The sequence below is a fragment of the Schistocerca gregaria genome, chromosome 11, assembly GCF_023897955.1.
Source record: "Schistocerca gregaria isolate iqSchGreg1 chromosome 11, iqSchGreg1.2, whole genome shotgun sequence".
NCBI lineage: Eukaryota > Metazoa > Arthropoda > Insecta > Orthoptera > Acrididae > Schistocerca > Schistocerca gregaria.
This window is the reverse complement of record NC_064930.1, coordinates 95,739,714-95,760,985: the sequence shown is the minus strand read 5'-3', so window position 1 is coordinate 95,760,985 and position 21,272 is coordinate 95,739,714. Positions and strand designations below refer to the sequence as shown.

The 21,272-nt window shown below is 41.5% G+C and overlaps 1 protein-coding gene across 1 annotated transcript; it reads right to left on the bottom strand.

Annotated features, from left to right (window-relative positions):
* Positions 1-506: 506 nt before the first annotated feature.
* Positions 507-5,800, bottom strand: LOC126294973 (uncharacterized). The gene has a single exon (XM_049987199.1). It carries the CDS (start codon positions 5,122-5,124, stop codon positions 1,411-1,413), a length of 3,714 nt encoding a protein of 1,237 aa, XP_049843156.1. The 5' UTR covers positions 5,125-5,800; the 3' UTR covers positions 507-1,410.
* Between the last annotated feature and the right edge of the window lie 15,472 nt (positions 5,801-21,272).

Here is a 21,272-nt window from a genome sequence, read left to right as displayed (position 1 = left end):
GCTGAAAGCTTATTTGGTTGACAGTCTTTTTTGTTCTGCCTTTCTGTGACTCAGCATCGCTGCTATATGGTGAGCAGTAATCTATCCTTTTCATTATACTGTCTTGATCCTCTATTTTTTGGACTCTTACCTGTGTGACACTACAGTGAGTCTCTTGTGACCACTACAACTGTCTAGCAGTGCAATTAGGAACAGATGTCACACCTGATTTGCCAGAAGAAAATAAACTGCTCACATTAACTGTGCTAGTGCCTATATGTCTGAAATTGCTGTTATTGGGTAAAAGGATATTTCATTCAATAACAAGCAAATGACCTGTTCGGATAAGCAAATGTGTGATGATGATGACGACGATGATTTGTTTGTGGGGGGCTCAACTGCGCGGTCTTCAGCGCCTGAAGCAAATGTGTGCTCCACCTCTGCTGTACTGCCACACTTCAGGAATTCACCAATGCTTCCTTAATTCCTTATAAACAGCATTTCACATTTAAGAAAGAACAGAGTGATAATTTGTTTATTTGACATTTGTTATTTATTCATAAACATTTCTTTCGTAATTTAATGTGGCATAAAAAATTGCAAAGTACATATTTTTGAACGACAAAAATGTTCACACGAAGAAAATACATTCACAAACATCTTGCAACCACAGTCTGTTTCAGCTATTTTCTTTTAAAAAATGCTCTTAACATCAAACTCAATATTAAAGGTTGACAATGCCGACAACGGTGGTGGTGACCGTATGTTGCTCTTCTCACTCAGTGTGTACAAAATGTAACATACTTCCTTAAATTTACTCCTTTCATTAAACTACACAAACCAGCAACAAAATGAGTTACACATACAAATGTTTCTGATGAATATAACATAAAACATGTCATTAACCTGTTTGAAGGCATTTGCAATTAACAGCAAACAAATGGACAGACCTGTGCACAAGTAACTCACCAACAGGAACTCATATGAAACAAAACAATTCTAAATTGAATTCAAAGTTCATTTCTAACAATTTTACAGCATAGGCAAATTTGATGCTCATGAAAATTTATGAGTAAGCTCAGTGCTAGACAGTGCATATAACTTAACACTAAAATTATTTTAATATTATTCAACAAACGGCCCCCTCAATTTGGAATGTTAGATACTGCAAACTAAAGCCACTATCTGCAACTACCAATGAAGAGCTACGACAACTGTGGAATATTTAACAATCGATCCTACTACTCTCTGAAGGCCCCCAGAAATTAGTGTCCACCTCATGTAAGATAACCTCTACTGCTCGGATGAAAAATCTGGACCTGAAAATATGGTTTTTCGGTAATGTGTCACGCCAAAAACTGTTTTATCAAGTTCTCTGAACTTCTGGGGATCTGACAATTTGGATCCAGATTCGAGGGAGTACAGAGGGCCTCATTCCATAAATCCACCTTTTCTGGCCTGAATGTGATCTGGACCTCTTAACTTCAGTTCCTGGAAAGCCAGCTTGTCGAAGTTTCTGAATCTGGAGTCACGCGGTGTAGGGTGATCCGAACCTCTCTGTGCTCGGTCTGATACGATGGAACTAGTGTCTCGCAACTGTGACAGTTCCGATGTGACGAACCTACGCTCATGAGGCTGTTCTGAAGCCAAAGATGTAGACGTGACATTCAGTACTGTGGAAATTTCTGTAGGAGGCTCATCCACTTTGCTGAATCTAGAGACACAAGATGACAGTTTATTCGTGCTTCTGAACCTCGGGTTATCGGACTGATTCTGCTTTGGAGCCACATACCTGGAGCCACGAGACTCATCTTGGTTCGGAGTTGACGATTTGGAATCGAGAGACAGCACACGATCTGAAGTGGTATACATCATATCACTAAGCTGAGGAGGATCTGGGGATCCATAACCTGTCTCAAAAGACAGCTTGTGACCTGAAGTAAAGTACTTGTTTTCCTGTGTTCGATCCGAGGTGCGTACAGGCTCCCTATGCTGTGCTAGATCCGATATGACGTAACTAGCTTTTCGCAACTGTGACCTTCCCGGTGTGCTGAACACACGCTCAGGTAGCTGCTGTGAGGGCAGGAATTCAGACTCGACATCTATTGAAGATTCTGTAAGACATTTGTCTAGGTCACCGAATCTGGAGACACGGGACAGTGGCAGACCCGAACCTCTGAACACTGGGCTCTCAGGTTTATCCTGGTTTGGAGTCACATATTTGGAATTAAGAGATGGTGCCAGATCTGAAGCCTTATACCTCAACCCACGGATCTGAGGGGGATCTGGAGCCCTAGGACCTGTCTCGAGACGCTGTCGAAGGTCCGAAGTTAGGTACCTGTTTTCCCGCACACGGTCCGATATGGCAGACCTGACATCTTGCAAATGTGATAGTTTTGTTGTGACAAACCCGTGCTCATGGGGCTGCTCTGAATCCAGATATCTAGATATGACACTCCGTAGTGAGACAGTTTTTGCAGCAGGCTCATGCAATTTGCTGAATCTAGAGACACGGGGTGACGGTTTATCTGAGCCTCTGGACCTTCGGTCCTTAGGCATCTTCTGTTTGGGAGACAAGTGCCTGGAATTGCGAGACTGTGTCCAATCTGAACCCGTGTAACTCGTCTCGGTAATCAGAGGAGGATCTGGGGCTTCGTAACATGTCTTAAATGACTGCCTGCGATCTTCAGTAAAGAACTCGTCTTCTTCGGATTCATCTGAGGTGTATATAGGCTCCCTACGCCGTGCACGGTCTGATACAATGTAACTAGCTTCTCGTGACTGTGACAGTTCTGAAGTGCTAACCCCACGTTCACGGGGGCGTTGTGAAGTCAGGACTATAGATTCAAGATCAGACATTAAAAGAGACTTATCCAGGTCACTGATTCTAGAGGCACAGGATGGTGATAGAACTGAGTCTATGAACCTTCGGTTCTCACACTGATCCTGGTGCGACAAGAAGTATATCGAACTGTGAGATGATGCCAGATCTGAAACAGTATACCTCATCTCACTTAGCTGCGGAGAATCTGGGACTCCGTAATCTGTCTCTATCAACTCTCGAAGGGGTGAAGCACTAGGCTCCCGGTGTGTTGAAGCCCGATACCCACGCTCACGATGCGGTGAGGCCCGATACTCGTGCTCGCGGTGCAGTGTGGCCAGATACTCGCGGAGGTCTGAAGCACGATGCTTCCGACAGCGAGAACCACGACGCTCCCCACTCCCCGAAGCACGACACTCCCGACTCCTCGAAGCACGATGCTCCCGACTGTGCGAAGCACGACGCTCCCAACTGCGCGAAGCACAACGCTCCCGACTGCGCGAAGCACGACGGTCCCGACTGCGTGAAGCACGACGGTCCCGACTGCGCGAAGCACGAAGCTCCCGACTCCCTGAAGCACGACGCTCCAGACTCCCCGAAGCACGGCGTTCTCGACTCCCCGAAGCACGGCGCTCCCAATGGTCTGAGGCACGAAGGTCTCTGTTGCCTGAAGCACGAGTCTCTTGACGGTCTGAAGTTGAGAAAGTTTCTTCCTCAATTTGTTCTGTGGTGTATCTGCGCTCCTTGTGTTGTGTTCTATCTCTTCCTCGTGATTGTAATCGTTCTGATCTGCCAAAACCACGATTGTGGGGCTGTTCTGAGACTCGATTTGGGTGTGTGTGCTCAGGTTGGTGTGGTTTGTAATTCGCAGGCAGTCGCGACTGATTCTGGTCCGCAGGTTGCACCTTACCCTGCTTCTTTGATCTGACATTTTCCATCAGCTTCTTCCATTCTGACATCCGAATGAATCTAGCTCGAGTTATACCGAGGAATACTTTGAAATTGCGTGCCTTCAAGTCCTCAGAAGATTTGTCATCAACCCAAAGAGTCAGCCGTATCCTTTTGTCTGTCTCTGTTACTCTCTTGATGATTTTCCACTCGGTAGTGGATATGTCTGCATTTTGCTTCTGAAGAAAGTCCAGAATCTGCTGGTTACTTCTCTTATTCATCCCCTTTATCACCCACAGTACAAACTTGGTACCCTTCAATGTGGTCTCCGCCTGTGCGACTTCCAACTTGGCACCCGGCCACGGGTCGATCTTTGATACAGTACTGCATAGCCACGCTTTAGTCGTCCTGTTGGCACAAGTGAATGCTAAGCCCCCATTCTCGTACTGCATGGCAGAAAACTGGATTGGTTCTCCCTTGTCTGACGGATTAATCCTCTCCACAAGTGCAGTTCCCAGCATCTCTGCCTGTTCCTCTGTCATCTTGATGTCTGGAAAGCCCTTGGGTACAACAGCCACAGTCATCCTGTCAGATTCACTGGTAGTTGTGGTATCGTCCAAATTCGCTTCTTTCAATTTGCATTTTTGCTTAACTTCATCGGTGTTACTTTCCAATTTTTTATCAACTCCCTTACTATCAGCGACAGTTTTCTTGGTTTTGGCAACTTCATTACTTGTTTCAGACTTTTGGGTTTCTTCTACCAGTTTTCGCTTCTTTCGTTCAGCTTTAGATAGCACTCTCCCCCCTACCAACAAGGCTTCCATTATTCTCATTTTTCGCTTCTGTGCACCCGACATACGCTTCTTTTTGGGTTGCTCTTGGCTGATATCTGTTTCCGCCACTTCAGTATCCATCCTCATAGATGCATCAGATTCATCTTCCGCTTCAGGAACCTCACCATTTTGTTCCTCTTTCTGTTCTTCTCCCACCCCTCCAGAATTCTCAGCTTGTCCTGATGTATCCATTGCCTCTTCTACGGAAAGTCCAGACGTGTCTCTTTCCTCCGAATCCCCAGTTCCATTTTCGTTGACCTCTTCAGTTACAGAGTTGTCAGCATTAATAATTAGACCTGATTCCACTTCTTTCAAGTTGTGTTTTTGCTGAACAGGTGCTTCCTCATTGTCAGCATTAGTTTTTAATTTTTTAATATTACCACAACTTATTTCAGGACTTTGGATGTCTTCCTCTGGTTTCCATTCCTTTGGTACAGTTTTGGGTACTACTCTCTCCCATGTTGCCTCACATTCTTGTTCCTCTTCCAGTTCTTTCATCCCCTCAGAATTCTCATCTCCCGATACTAACATTTTCTCCATCTTCACAAGCTCAGTTATGTGTCGTTCCCCAAAAACATTCACAGACTTCTCTGTTGAAGTCATATCTACAGTCTCTATGGCAGACACACTTGGCACCGATTTTTCTGCGAGGTTCGAGCTGCCCTCCTCTGCAACACTGTTGTCCCTTCTCCGGGCAGCTCTTTCAGAGCTGTTTTCGGATTTGTCGGTTTCCCCAGCACCAGGTACAGCAGCTGAGGTCCCTCCCGTTGCGAGTTTAGAAGAATCTCCCTCTGCAACCGCACCTTTATCACCTACGAGGCCCGGGGTCACCTCACTTCGAGGTCCCCTGGTGCCTAGTTCGCATTCAGTCTGTTCTGAATCCCGGGTCGCCTCACAGAGAGGTCCCCTGGAATCTTCGGTATCTGCTCGCTCGGAGCTAACTTCAGATTTTTTCTCTATGATCCCACGAGAAGCTGAGGAAAGTGTGGACCACCCGGACAGAGCCCCGCTTGCCCGGGCTAGGCTGGATACTCTGGGAGGGCGCCCGGTATCCCAGAGGCCCCGTTCGAGGCACAGCTCCCCTGTGCCACGCACCCCTCGGCACGGGTCGCACCACACCTTGGGTTGGGGGGCAGTTTTGCGTCGTGCCCAGGACGACACATCTATCAGTGTGCCTGCACAGAGAGTTGGGAAAGTACTTCGTAACTTGCATAATTTGAAGAGTGTCCTGTATCGCCTCAACCCATAAACTGCAACTGCAAACAGAACGAGAAAGAGAGAAACACTGAAATTCAAGAACGGTGTTTTGTTCACCAAACAGTAAAGCTGTCCTCATTGATTGTCGGTTTGAATGCCAAAGTGCTTTAATAGGAGTAATCCTGTCTGAGATGGTGTAACCGTGCCTTCCTATGATTTTTGAACTGACCTACCAAGCCAGTTACAGGATACCTATCTTTTACGTGGACCTTGGACCACAGTATAACTTGGTGTTTTTCACAATAACAAATCTCTGTTGACAAAATCGTCAGAAAACGATTGGGTATCAAATCCAATTACCTAGGATTTCTAGCAGAACATACCTACTGTATTGCCGTGGCATGCTCCTCACCTCAAATGATGGGCAATAGGCTCATTAACTATGCATAAATTCTGCAAGTTTGCACCAGTTTAACTCTTTCCACTCCTATGTATGATCAAACAAACTTTGTATCATAATATCAATTCTAGCCAAAGGGTTTTCATGTGAGAAATTAAAAATTTAAGTTAGAAATTCACTAGCAGGCACAGCTGTTCACGAGGAATAAAATGTGGACAGGAACTTGTGTCCGGAAACATCGTTCGATGACAGTACAGGGTGTCAAAATTACAAGGGCTGTCACCTGTAAATGTACATATACATGATACCAATTTTCAGGGATAATGGAGAAGATAAACGTATCAATTTGAGACAGGGGACCTTGCCCAGAAACAAATGATACAAAAGTTATAAGAGAAAATTGGTTTGAGACCTCTGACAGTGAATACATGTACCAGTATTTTTGCTAAGAGTGTAGAGGTTGTAGTTTGGACCAAAACAAGAAAAAATGTCCAGTAAACATGGTCTCTAAAAGGCATACCTGAGGAATTAGGAGCACTTGTTTACCTTTGCTGCTGTGAAACACATCTCATCTACTGAACTAGTGCTCATAGCCCTTAAGGTATGTGCATCAGAGCCAGTGTTTCCTGGATATTTTCGTCTTGCTTTGGTCCACAGAAATCTCCTCCAAAAAATGGAAAAAGTGAAAGGCTTACTGTAGAAGACGGATAGACAGTAGCCAAATGTGTCACCGAATGTACCTCTGCAAATATACAATTGTACGGCATGCAGTTCGAGAGATATGACATCATATACACTGAGATACACGAAAAATGCCGGATCGTGCATCTGTGATTGTTAGCTGCACAGGCAGAAGGCACACCTTATCGGTGCTGCACACGTTAGCGATTCTGATCGAGATAAACTTACGCTGCAGTCTCCGGTATAGATTTGCGCACAGAATCAGCTAAGCCAAAAATCTGTGCAAAATGCTTGTTTATTTATATATCAAAGCTAGCTTGGGGATCTTTCCTTGTGAGAGACCCTGTACAAGACTGTGTGTAGATTTGAAGTTCCAGATTTGAACAGTTTACTGTTCGGCTCGTTTCTTCTGCATAATCTTAGATCGATTATATCGATACCTAACATTCACGACTGCCATGATAAACTCGTACTGTTATCGTCAATTGTAGGCTTAAACTATACTGTGCTCTTTTAAAATTTTTTAGGACAGTACGACTATAGTAGTTCAAAGCAATCTTTTTCCAATTTCAATCCACAATTACTTAAGAAATACATTAGTTTCAGTGTTTTCAGATGCTTACAACACTATTTTTTCATAAGTTAATGGTATGAGTGTTTTGAATACGTGATTTAATATTTAATTTGTAGCAAATCTGTGTTTGTGGTTCACAGTTCAGCCAAAGTATATATCACCCCTGAATTTCATTAATTGCAAAGAGAGAGAGGGAGAGAGGGAGAGGGGATTTTCGGAAACTACCATAGTCCTTTGTATAATCTTAAGAGCTACTTGAAACAAATCAGCATTCGTGATTTAGTTACTGTAGCAGGCTTTCTAACTAACATATTGTGTTACGTCTAGTTTTCCCTTAAAGAAGTGTAGCCATATATATTATCTGCATTTATTGTAAATTAGCCCTGTATTTGAGGTTGCTAATGACTATAATTAACAATAAAACATTTTAGGAAGCTAGTAATTTTTTCCACAGGTTTTTGTGTTGCCTTAATAAAAATTTCATTTCGTATACCTGCTTCGGCTATTATAGGGGACTGGGCGAGGTGGTGCAGTGGTTAGCACACTGTACTCGCATTCGGGAGGACGACGGTTCAATCGCGTCTCCAGCCATCCTGATTTAGGATTTCCATGATTTCCCTAAATCGCTTCAGGCAAATGCCGGGATTGTTCCGTTGAAAGGGCACGGCCGATTTCCTTCCCCACCCTTCCCTCACCCGAGCTTGCGCTCCGTCTCTAATGACCTCGTTGTCCCTCCTCTTATTATAGGGAAATAGCAACCTTTTAGCTCTACAGGTTAAAAGACAATCAGCAGGTTTAACTTAAATTATTTGTTCACTGCCTTGTAATACACTGCACCAGCAATAATGCAGCCACACTGTGAATGCTGTTCTCAAACAAAGGATATGTTAGTTGACATTCGTAAGCAGCTGGAAACTGGCCCGATACAGTCAAACAATTGGCAGCTACTGTGAATCGGTGCGTTGGAAGAGCTCCCTAAAATTGTGTATCTGTGATACCTGTACCAGAGGTACCACAAGTACTGTCCTGTAATGTGGATTCCGTCATTACCAATCCCCCTAACCGACATCTTTATGGTGTTGTCTTTCACTGAAACTGAGCCAGTGGGACTTGTTTTGGGTCCAGTGTCAGGAGGAGGCAAACGCAAAAGAGTAGGGGGCTTTTAATTGTCAGCATTTCAAACATATGGTGAATGGTGGTGCCCCTTAGGGGAATGGCAACAAGGGACAGGAACACCACCTGATGCACTCAGTGTGTATGCTTGGGGCCCACATTCAACATATACCTACAAGACAGATATCAGGTCACACACAAAGTGGGCAATGCTATTAAGAAGTGCAGCTCCAGTCCAGCTGTAGTAAAGTACAGTGTCCCCCCCCCCCCCCCCCCCCCTCCCCACGCAAGGACCAGTTTTGGGTCCTTTATCATTCATACTATATGTTAATGAGCTGCCCACAGAACACAACAGCAGATTACTTAACTATGCAGATGACACAACCGTTGTTAACTGGGGAACCAATGAGAATGATTTGGCCCAAAATTGTCATGGTGTTGTAACGAAGCAGGGTTGCCCACTGCTAACCTGTTTTGGTTTTACACTCCTTCAGTAAATTAGTCAAGAAACGAACTTTTTTTTTTCCACTACTCAGATTCTGACTACAGATTCTGTGGCCTTCAGCCTCATAGCACAGAATTCAGATACAGTTTAAATAAAATTTCGCAAGAAAAATCTATTATTTCAGTACATTCTAATGTCTATTCTGAAAGTAATGAGCTAATTAGTTTTATTGGAAATGCATCCTATTAAAAGTTATGAACAGTGATGTATATTGTGCAGTATGTATTAAGTAAAATTTGAGTGAACTAATATATCAAATTCAGCTATAACACTGCATCCAAAAGAAAGCCTAAATTTTACTGATTCCAGCAAAGTCATCTGTCATCTAACTGTCAGAAAAGTAACGTAGTAACATCTGATTTATATGTCCACTCTACACCTGGAAGAATCAATAATTACAAAACAGACAGGACATGACAGCAACGATGTCACATAGCACCTGACGATGGCAAGTTGCCGAAATGGGCTCATTGTGAATAAAATAAAACACAAACAACTTACATAGCAGTGCACCTGGATATTTCATAAATAATTATGTCATTAAAAGACATATTTCGCGCTGCGGGCCCCAAAGAACAGAAGTTCCAGCAAAGTGTTTAAATTAACCTAAAGACTTCATTCGATCCCTGTGAAACCCTACATTTCAGCAGAATAATGCACGACTGCATGTTGCAGACCCTGCATGGGCCTTTCTGGATACAGAAAATGTTCGACTGCTGCCCTGGCCAGCACATTCTCCAGATGTCTCACCAATTGAAAATGTCTGGTCAATGGTGGCTGAGCAACTGGCTCATCACAATACGCCAGTCACTACTCTCGATGAACTGTGGCATCGTGTTGAAGCTGCATGGGCAGCTGTACCTGTACACGCCATCCGAGCTCTGTTTGACTCAACGCCCAGGCGTATCAAGGCCGTTATTACGGCCAGAGGTGGTTGTTCTGGGTACTGATTTCTCAGGATCTATGCACCCAAATTGTGTGAAAATGTAATCACGTCAGTTCTAGTATAATATATTTTTCCAATGAATACCCATTTAGCATCTGCATTTCTTCTTGGTGTAGCAATTTTAATGGCCAGTTGTGTACTAGGTCCAGAAAGCTGGTGAAAACCTGAAATTGATAGCAGTGACATTTTCGGGGAAAATTAATGTGTATATCGAAAGGATAGGGAAATGGAGGTGATGTATTTGTCGCAGTAGACAAGAAACTCAAATCCACCGAGACAGAAATTGAAGCTGCACCTGACAATCTTCGAGCAAGACTCAGTATCAGAGGATTGCGTAAAAGGATAATTGGATCCTCCTATCACCGATCAGACTCATCTCCTGATGTAACTGAAAATTTTAAACAAAACCTCAGTTCACCTGTACCTAAGTTCCACAATCATACTGTAATCATCAATGGAGACTTGAACTGTCCAACAATTATTTGGGAAAATTACAGTTTTGTTAGCAATGGGCATCATAAGACATGTTGTGGAACATTACTAACTGCCTTCGCTGAAAACTACCTAATACAGATAGTTAGGTACCTGACTCATGATGGAAATATAGTGGATGTAATGAAACTGTAAGGAGCACTCAAATGAAACCTGGTCACTAGTATAAAGTAACGGTAATGTTTTTACTAACTCAAAAATGTAGTTATACACAGTTCATGTACTCAAAAATTGTAGCCAGATCTGGTGGCACATTTATCCCAATGCAACACGAGTCAGTTGATTCCATCCTTGAAAAAGCTAGTAGGCTGCTGTCAGATCCAGGCATTGTGGTATGGGTGGTACCCACACTAATACACAGTAACTGATGGATCTCGTCCACAGTGATTCTGCGGTTGTCCGAGACTAAAGCATTCACTTCTGCAGCCATTTCCGGTGTGACGACACAATGAGCCTGTCCAGGACTCGTGCCCCTCAAGGAATTCTTTGTGCCATTGCACCAACGCTTGGACAACTCAGACTGTACCCACCGTACACTGCCTTCATTCGCCGATACATTTAACGGCCTCCAACTCCCTCCGCCACCAAAAATTTAGTCACTCCTCTTTGTTCGTGCATGTTAGATAGTGGGTAAGTCGTGTGACCGTCTTCTCTTCGACGTGAAACCACACTGGCGCTATGCAACATCAAACTATGTGCACGCATCAGTCTCTCTACCGACAGATGGTGCCACCATACATGCAGTTACGTTGTGCCACCTTACGTGTAAGGCAAAGGTAGGCGTACCGACCAGCTTTCATTTGAATGAACCTCATAGATAAAAAAATCACTACTATCAAACCTCAATGAGGAACCTGAAACTTTTTAGGACAGGGCATGAGTATGTAGAGGAACTCTGGCTCAAGTTTCAAAGAATAGGTGATCATGTACTGGATAGATATGTACCCAGTAGAAAAGTTCATAATGGGAGGGAACCTACATGGTATATAGTTACTGTAAAGAAATTTCTAAAGAAACAGAGATTACTGCATAATAGGTGTAAAACAAAGTGTAGGGCTATATCACAGAGACGCCAAATCAAACGAGTTTGGCTGTCAAGGCAGCAATGTGCGATGCCTTCAACGGCTACAGTAGCAGAATATTGTCCAAGTGATCTTTCACATATCCCAAAGAAATTCTGGTCGTATGTAAAGGGTGTTAGTGCGTCCAATATTAGTATCCAGCCCTAGTGAACGAGACAGAAGCTGAAATGCTTAACTCCATTTTCAAATGTTCCTTTAAAAAGGAAAACTTGGGAGAATTTCCACAATTTAATATTCGTCCCACTGAAAAGACGAATTAAATAAGTATTAGTGTCAGAGGTGTTGAGAAACAGCTGAAAAAACTGGACAAAGCTCCAGGTGGCATAGTTAGTCCCTCTTCTAGCGGCTGAATTAGACCCTTTTATACCTATAATCTATTGTAGATCCCTCAAACAAAAAACGGTGCCCAGTTCTTGGGAAAACCCACAGGTCACACCCGTCTACAAGAAGGGTAGCAGAGGACATCCACAAAACTACTGTCCAATATCCATGACATTGATTTGTTATAGAATCTTAGAACATATTCTGAGCTCAAACATAATGAGGTATCTTGAACAGAATGACCTCTCAACGCCAACCAGTAGGGTTTACAAAAACACTGATCGTGTGAAACCCAACTCGCACTTTTCTCACATGGCATGTACCGGGTACATGCAGTGTTTCTCGATTTCTGAAAAGCATTTGAGTCAGTACCACATCTACGCTTACTGTCAAAAGTGCGACGATCGAGTGAAATATGTGACAGGACTGAAGAGTTTTTTGTAGGCAGGACACAGCATGTTATCTTGGATGGAGAGTCATTGTCAGATGTAGAAGTAACATTGGGTGCACCCCACTGAAGTGTGTTGGGCCACTTGCTGGTCGTGTTGTATATTAATTACCTTGCAGACAATATTAATACTAGAATCAGGCTTTTCACAGATGATGCATTTATCTATAATGAAGTACTATATGAAGGAAGTTGCATTAATATTCATTCAGAGCTCGATACAATTTCAACGTGGTACAGAGAATGGCAACTTGCTCTAAATGTTCAGAAATGTAAAATTTTGCACTTCACAAAACAAAACAAAACAAAACAAAAAATAAAAAAATCCATTGTATCCTATCACTATAATATGAATGAATCACTGTTGGAATTGGCAAACTCATACAAATACCTGGGTGTAGCACATTGTAGGGATATGAAATTGAACGATCATATGTAGTTTGGTTTATTGGTAGAGTACTGGGGAAGAGCAATCAGTCTAATCATGCAACTGATTTTAGAATATTGCTCAGGGGTGTGGGGCCCTTAACAGAGAGGAATAACTGGGAATACTGAATATATACGGGAATGGCAACACAAATAGTCACAGGTCTATTTAATGTGTGGGAGAGTGTCACTGGGATATTGAAGGAACTGATTTGGTAGAGTCTTTAAGACATACGCAGAGTATCCTGAGACAGTCTATTAACATTGTTTCAAGAACTGGGTTTAAAAGATTACTCCAGGGGTATACTACAATCCCCTATGTATCACACACACAGGGATAATGAGGATAAGATCAGAATAATTGAATCGATCAGAGCTGAAAGGCATTAAGTATAAACGTGCACGTTTTATTTTGTTGAACATCGTGAATTATTCAGACAATACACTTCACATGGCTCTGAAAAGCATCAAGTTGGCCTTCCGCTTATATGTTAAACTCATACTGCAGGTTAGCAGTATTAAGTTGCAGACTTATTACTTTTCAGCTCCGTGCCATTGTGTATGTCGGCAATGCCGTTAAGTTCCACTTCCCGCGCAATTCTTCCTGCGTGGTTTCATATTCATTCAGTAGTTGTTTCATTATTTTCACAAAAATTACAATCGTAAGTTTGGCAAGCAACAGATAGATGTTTGTTCTCTTTGTGAGGAGCTTAATGTGAAATTAAAAAGTTCACATCTCTGTGAAGCTTCAAGGCTTGCAGCCAAGGCAGATTTATATTCGAAGGAGTGAAAAGTTTTACAAGTCACTGAGAGAATCCAAGTGTCAGTGAGAGAAGCCAAGCGTCAGTGTCTTCAAAGTGAAGAAATAGGTGCCACTGCCTTTGACTATATGCATAATTTGCCCTTACCAGAAATTCCTGTGCTATATTTATTTTATATGTGGCAACTATGGGTAAATGTGTTTTATATCATGTGTGGGACTTTGAATTTTGCCACACTACACATGTTCCCTCAGATATAAATTATACCGTCGCAGCTGTATGAGCGCTCGACGGCAGAGAAAATATATAAGAAGAGGAAAGTACTAAAAATGTAACTCTTTTTGTTTTCCATCCATCTTTTGTCTCTCAAGAGGGGAAGCTTAATGCAGACGTAAAAACTTATTAGCTAGCCTTGGTCTGATTAAGACAAAAAACAACTTATTGATGTGCAGACGTATTGTGGAAATTTGTATGAAATTCAGAGGATGGAAGTAGCAACATAAAATACATTGCATTTAATCTCAAGACGATTTTCATTTCTATAAATTAGTGATTCCTGGACGATTGTAAGATTTCGGAGCAGCTACCACTTTTCACTCAGAAATGAAGTAGGAGATTTTTGAAGACCTGGACGCCGCACAAAACAAGACATGTTAACATGGTAAAGGATGAACTCGTATCTACGCCCTTTTCCCCTGTTAATCACATTTTGTTATTCTCTGTTCTCCTTCAAATAATTTTTGTAGTGGAGATTGGTTTGACTTTTGCTCAGAAACGCCACAAGGAACACCCCAACAATAGCTTTTCCGAATCACTTAGTCCGATAACTTTTCTGTAATACTAAGTCCGATTTGCATTTCATTCTTTCCCTTTTTCACGGTCATTAACGATTTTAAAACCCCCTTTTTATTCACCATTTCTTCCCACATTTTCAACCTTTTCTTTTCTTCTCTTTTTCTTTTTTATTAACCAATACAACTAGCGGCCGTGACATAGTCTTGGCGCATGTGCAATAGCATCACTGAATTTCGCGTGTGGCAGTTGCAAAATTGCTGTGTTATGACAGTCTGGCACAGTATTCACTTTCACACAGTGTTCATTACAAGTTGTTATCCCAGCATAAATGGCGTGTTAAGTCCGGTGACACCATAAGATTCAGCGTGTGCGTGATCTGAAGCAATGTCCATGCCTTCTGTTATGACACAACACTACAGATCCTTGTGCGTTTTCATGACTATTGTTCCCAGGGCATATGTGGTCGATGTAGTTTTTAGCCTCCACATCGCCTACGACAGGTGCTGAGTTTGTTGCCTCCAAAGCATCTGAAGGCTGGCTCAGGAACAACGGCGTCAATGTTTGCAAAGGTAGGTGTTTCATCACGTTGTTTACACTTGCCAACAAACGTTCATTTGCAGTGTGAAAATCCTCATTATTGTCGAAGTAAATTGCAGTTTATATCGGTTTACGAACAGTTACTTGGTTTATGCACCATAAGTTTCACAAATTTCGTCACATCCCTCATGTGAATACATATTTGTATATGAAAGTGAAATTTAGTGCCATGTTAGCCTTTATTATACTTAAACACAACAAAAAAAAACCGAAAAAGCAAAAGATAGGAGAGTTATTAAGGCCGTTTTGCGACTTGTACAACACCTACACTTAAGCGAACACATGACAAAATTACATCTACTTTGAAAACAACATTCGATTTTTCAGGTAATGCAAGGTAAGTGCCAACAGGAGCTGCAGGCAGGCAGTAGGGTGGATCTAATCACAATTCGAAGCAGAGTTAGCAACCATATCTGACAGGCAGTAACTGCAGAACACTGTAGTTTGTCATGTGGGCCACACTGTAGTATTCTATAATCTGATTGTGTAGCGTATTGGTTATAGCATATAAAAGGTTGTGGGTTCAAATCTCATTAGGTATTCTGGAATCTTACATTTTTAAAACTTTATTGAAATGACTTTGATGATTATTTTTATTCAGTTAAGTAGTTTAAATGTATTTTTTTAATTTCTACTCCTTTACCACACCATTTTAATCACCGTATTAACATTAACATTTTTAATTCCTCTAACTTTAAATCCCATTCGTTCATTTCCCAATTACTGTGCATTAACATAAATGAAATTTCTTCCATTTCATAATCCTATATTTTCATCCATGTTATTGCATTCATTATTTACATACCTTGATTTGATGGAATTTCGCTGTACTTACTTAAATCTTCATCTGCATTATTTTGTCCATTGCGCAATAAGTATTTCTATTTTAAATGTTAGTATGTAGTTCATCTACATCTACATCCATACTCTGCAAGCCACTCGACAGTGTGTGGCGGAGGGTACCCTTAGTACCTCTATCGGTACTCCCTTCTATTCCAGTTTTGTATTGTACGTGGAAAGAAGGATTGTCGGTATGCTTCTGTGTGGGCTCTAATCTCTCCGATTTTATCCTCACGGTCTGTTAGAGAGATATACGTAGGAGGAAGCAATATACTGTTTGACTCTTCGGGGAAGGTATGTTCTCGAAACTTTAACCACTGGAGTTTATCTATCATCTCCGTAACGCTTTTGCGGTTACTAAATGATCCTGTAACGAAGCGCGCTGCTCTCCGTTGGATCTTCTCTATCTCTTCTATCAACCCTATCTGGTACGGATCCCACACTGCTGAGCAGTATTCAAGCAGTGGGCGAACAAGCGTACTGTAACCTACTTCCTCTGTTTTTCGGATTGCATTTCCTTATGATTCTTCCAATGAGTCTCAGTCTGGCTTCAGCTTTACCAACGATCAACTTTATATGATCATTCCATTTTAAATCATCTCTAATGCGTACTCCCAGATAATTTATGGAATTAACTGCTTCCAGTTGCTGACCCGCTATTTTGTAGCTAAATGATAAGGGAACTAGCTTCCTATGTATTCGCAGCACAATACACTTGTCTACATTGAGATTGACCATGCGTCAATTCGCTGCAGATCCTCCTGCATTTTAGTACAATTTTCCATTGTTACAACCTCTCGGTACACCACAGCATCATCTATAAAAAGTCTCAGTGAACTTCCGATGTCATCCACAAGGTCATTTATATATATTGTGAATAGCAACGGTGCTGCGTTCTGTTATCTAGAAACTCCTCAATCCAATTACACAATTGGTCTGATAGTCAATATGCTCTTACTTTGTTCATTAAACGACTGTGGGGAACTATATCGAACACCTTGTGGAAGTCAAGAAACACGGCGTCTACCTGTGAAGCTGTGTCTATGGCCCTCTGAGTCTCGTGGACGAATAGCGGGAGCTGGGTTTCACACAACCGTCTTTTTCGAAACCCATGCTGATCCCTAAAGAGTAGATTTCTAGTCTCCAGAAAAGTCATTGTACTCGAACATAATACGTGTTCCAAAATTCTAGAACTGATGGACATTTGAGATATAGGTCTATAGTTCTGCACATCTGTTTGACGTCCCTTGTTGAAAACGGGGATGATCTGTGCCCTTTTCCAATCCTTGTGAATGCTATGCTCTTCTAGAGACCTTCGGTACACCGCTGCAAGAAGGGGGCAAGTTCCTTCGCGTACTCTGGGTAAAATCAAACTGGTATCCCATCAGGTCCAGCGGCCTTTCCTCTTTTGAGCGATTTTAATTGTTTCTCTATCCCTCTGTCGTCTATTTCGATATCTACAATTTTGTCATCTGTGCGACAATCTAGAGAAGAAACTACAGTGCATTCTCCTTTGTGAAACAGCTTTGGAAAAAGACATTTAGTATTTTGGCCTTTAGTCTGTCATCCTCTGTTTCAGTACCATTTTGGTCACAGAGTGTCTGGACATTTTGTTTTGATCCACCTACCGCTTTGACATAAGACCAAAATTTCTTACGATTTTCTGCCAAGTCAGAACATAGAACTTTACTTTCGAATTCATTGAGCGCCTCTCGCATAGCTCTCCTCACACTACTGTTACCATCCAAGACAATGTACTCCTTGTAACGAAAATTGAATTTGTGACACCACTGCATATGTAAATAGATTGTTTCATCTTCTGTTTTTTGTCCAATAGATTGGTGTCTTTAAATGTTTAAATACAATGACAGATAAATAAAAATATTTAAATAATTAACTTCATACGCACAAAGATTCCCACTTGAAAATAAATGATGGAAATTAAAAATGTGAGCAACTGAACTAGTTAATACAGTGATTTAAATGGCACGACAAAGGAATCGAAATAAAAAAGTTACATTTATGCATTTAATGAATAAAACTAATTATCAATATCATTTCGATAAAGGCTTAAAAATAAATTATCAATATCATTTCGATAAAGGCTTAAAAATAAAATATATCAAAGCACCTAATGAGATTCAAACCCACAACCTTTTACATTCTAGGTTATTACTATAACCCTTATGCTATGCAACCAATTTTAAAAATAAGACTATTTTTATCAGTTACTCACAAACGATGGCCCACCACGTTCCATGGCCGCAGGATCTAATATCTGACACCGTAACATACATCGATATATAGACACTTTCAAAACTCTGATCCCACCACTGGGGACCTCTCTTTGTCAGCCAGAGCAATTACGATGATTTGTTTACTTCTGAATAAATCTCAAATTGTTAACCTTTCAGAAAAGTTCAATTCACTTTCCTCGCAACCTGTCTCCTTTCATGCTGGAGAATGTAATATCTTTCAAGGGGAAGGCCCCAGGCAGGGCCACTTGTGTACAACCTAAAACGAAGGACTCCAAGATATTTTTGCTCAACATCCTCCCATTTTTGAGAAAATAACCCCTAAAGGTTATGTCGAGCAGTCGACTCAAAATTGGCAGGATCAATAGATAATTGTAAATAGAGCATTTTTAATCGTCAGGTACGGGGTCCACAAATGCACACTTTTCCAGAAAACGGGGAAAGAAACTTTTGCGAGGCTTTCCGCCGAGAGCGCCGATAGTGCAGCGGCCGAGGTAACTAGCTGGGAAAGGGAGAACCCGGGTTAGAATCTCGAGGAAACGTAGCAGATGTTATACATCTCCTTTGTATTTTTCCGTATCTCAACTGATAGGTATAGGAAGGTTAATAAGGTAAGTAAATCAATAATGAATGATAAAAAGGTAGGCAAATAAATTTCTCAGTCCTCTTGGGATAGTAAACAACTAAAATGTTACTGCTGGTCACTTTACATTACGTGTCCTCACTTTTCTTCAAACAACTAGATCAATGGTACTTGTCATATAAACATTTGAAACAAATATACTCGCGACACTGAGAACATCTAATGTATGCACTCTTTTGACAGCTACACTGTTCCTTCCAAAGAGTTGGCAGAAAACAAACTGGTTTACATTTAGAAATATACCTTTTTCAGGAATTAATTTTGACGCATACGATATCATTACCAGAAAAATCGGTGCTCAAAGTTGGTTACGAATTATGCTGTGAATAGTTATTGCACCCGTGCAGTTGTGCAATTCTTGCTGAGTTTCCAGAAGCACACTGCAATTCTGAAGCTTCGAAATAAAATTTTTAAACTGGCGATAAAAGCAAACACCACATGGTTGGCACACTGGTGTGCAGTTTGGCTGTATTACTTTTACCGTGCACGTCTGTTGACCCTTGTCATCTATAAACGAGGTATCGTACATTAGAGTATTAGTTTGTCCACCCCAGGAATCCAATATTAAACAAAACTTAGAACAGCAACGTATTGTTTTAAAACATTCTCAAGAAATGTTCTGTAAACTGCATTTGTCAATTTGCCGAATTTGGAGCAAGTAATGTAAACATTTTTCAACGAGACTGTTAAGCAACTGACCTCTTCTATAACCAGAGGACCAAATGTAGCATTCGTGTCTTGTGAACACAGGAAAACCTTAGGCAACACTTTTAGAGAGGTTGTGATGGCATATTGTGCCATGTACGAATGTGTTAGGTTATTTTTTTTACTACCATCTGTGATAAGGGTTCGTTTTCTCCCTCATGTGATAACATGTGTCGAATGTTCACCCGATACTCCCATTGTGTTTGATCTGTGCTGATCACATAATCACGATTAGAGCCGGTCGTAAGTGGGGCCCTTTTGTGTGCTGAGAGGAGCCGCCACTTTCTGTATATCTTCTATATTTTCTACCTCCTTGTGAAGGACGTATTTAGTGAAGTGCCGTTGACGAATTTTATATTCTGATTTGAAATTGCTTGCCCAAGATAATGATGCAGCAAACATAAAATCCTTGTTGGTCGTATACTGAAGTGCTGCGGTTGCAGTGCACTCCTGGAGTAGTCATTGTTTCATTCTCGTTACGATGACGAGATGCGACAAACCAGTCATATGTCCACTTATTTATCGGCTGGTATCTGTCATATTTTGTCCCTCCTTTAGCAATATCTGTTTCCCACAATTTTAGATCCTCCTTCCTTTTCAGGGCTGTTGTTGCTCCATTATTTTGCAGTGTTTTTAGGTTCCAATTTGGATTATTCCTGGCTAGCACTAGCGCCTTTACTATTACTTCAAGGGGTATGATACCGTAGTTCAATCGTTTAGCAACCAATTAGTAATATTCGTCGGGAACAGATGAAGCATAGATTGTCTGCAACGTGGACATTTCCAAAGTGTTATGACCATTTGGCGATTCACTAGTCGTGGTATCTTCCAGTGAATCACCTTCTGCATCGCTTTCATGGTATCAACAAAAGTCATTTTGTTCGTCAGATCCAAAAATCGCTCAATGATAGCCGCTCCTTTCAGTCTCAATGCCAAGAAACAGAGAACTGCCTGCTTCCGGCAGTGCACTGATAATAAATCTGTCTTGCAACACTTTTCAAATCCAAAATACAGCATCAGTAAGTTCTTGCTTGCCGTTGTCTGCGACAGACTCCCAATTATATATTTCATTGCTGTTAGAAGGGTGTACATCCTCCATTATTCAGATTATGCAACCGAAAGATATGACACGACAAATAGTAACTAGTTTTTACGGCATAAACAGAAAAGCTAATTACTAAAAACTACATACACTACAAGTTATATGTTACTTATGGAAGATCACTGTATTCTTTCACAAAACAATTTTTTTCGGCGGATTAATGATGAAAAATCATTTCACGTTTCCTAGAGTCTCACGGCAGCCTCATGACGGAAAACAACTCTTTCTGACTGACTTGTATAAGGTTCGTGCCGGACACCCTCACTCTTCGAGGTTCACACCTACGATACGACGAACAGGCAACCGGGACAACATAACTATCCCCACGTGCATTCTATCCTGTGCCTCGTTGTAGACAAGCGTCGCGCGATTTGCTATATGTAGTCCCTCATGAGAAATTTGCAGTTGATTGCATGTGAAGAGGCTAAAAAGTTTAATTCTTTATTAATTCACGTCATTTGGGAAATTAGTTTGCCTACCATATTAATATTATTATTCCGTGTTGAGTTACGTACCTTATTCACCCCCCCCCCCCCCCCATCCCTGCGAATTCTGATACAAAAAAGTACAATTTAAAAAAATGAAAACCATACAATTTCCTTGAGATTCGGCTTCCTAGCCGGTTACCTCGGCCATTGCGCTCTCGGCAAAAAGTGTTTACCGTGTGGGTACATAAGCGGCAGTTGTAAAACTTTCTTTCCTAGATTTTTGGAAAAGAATGCATTTGGGGACTTCATACCTGATGATGAAAAATGCTCTACTTACAATTATCTATCGATCCTGCCAATTTTGAGTCAACCGCTCGTCGTAATCTAAAGGGGCGATTTTCACAAAAATGGGGAAAAATGGGGGGGGGGGGGGGGGGGTT

Excerpts from the sequence above, each read along its gene's own strand:
- LOC126294973 (XM_049987199.1), bottom strand. The coding sequence starts at position 5,124 with ATGACTTCAACAGAGAAGTCTGTGAATGTTTTTGGGGAACGACACATA.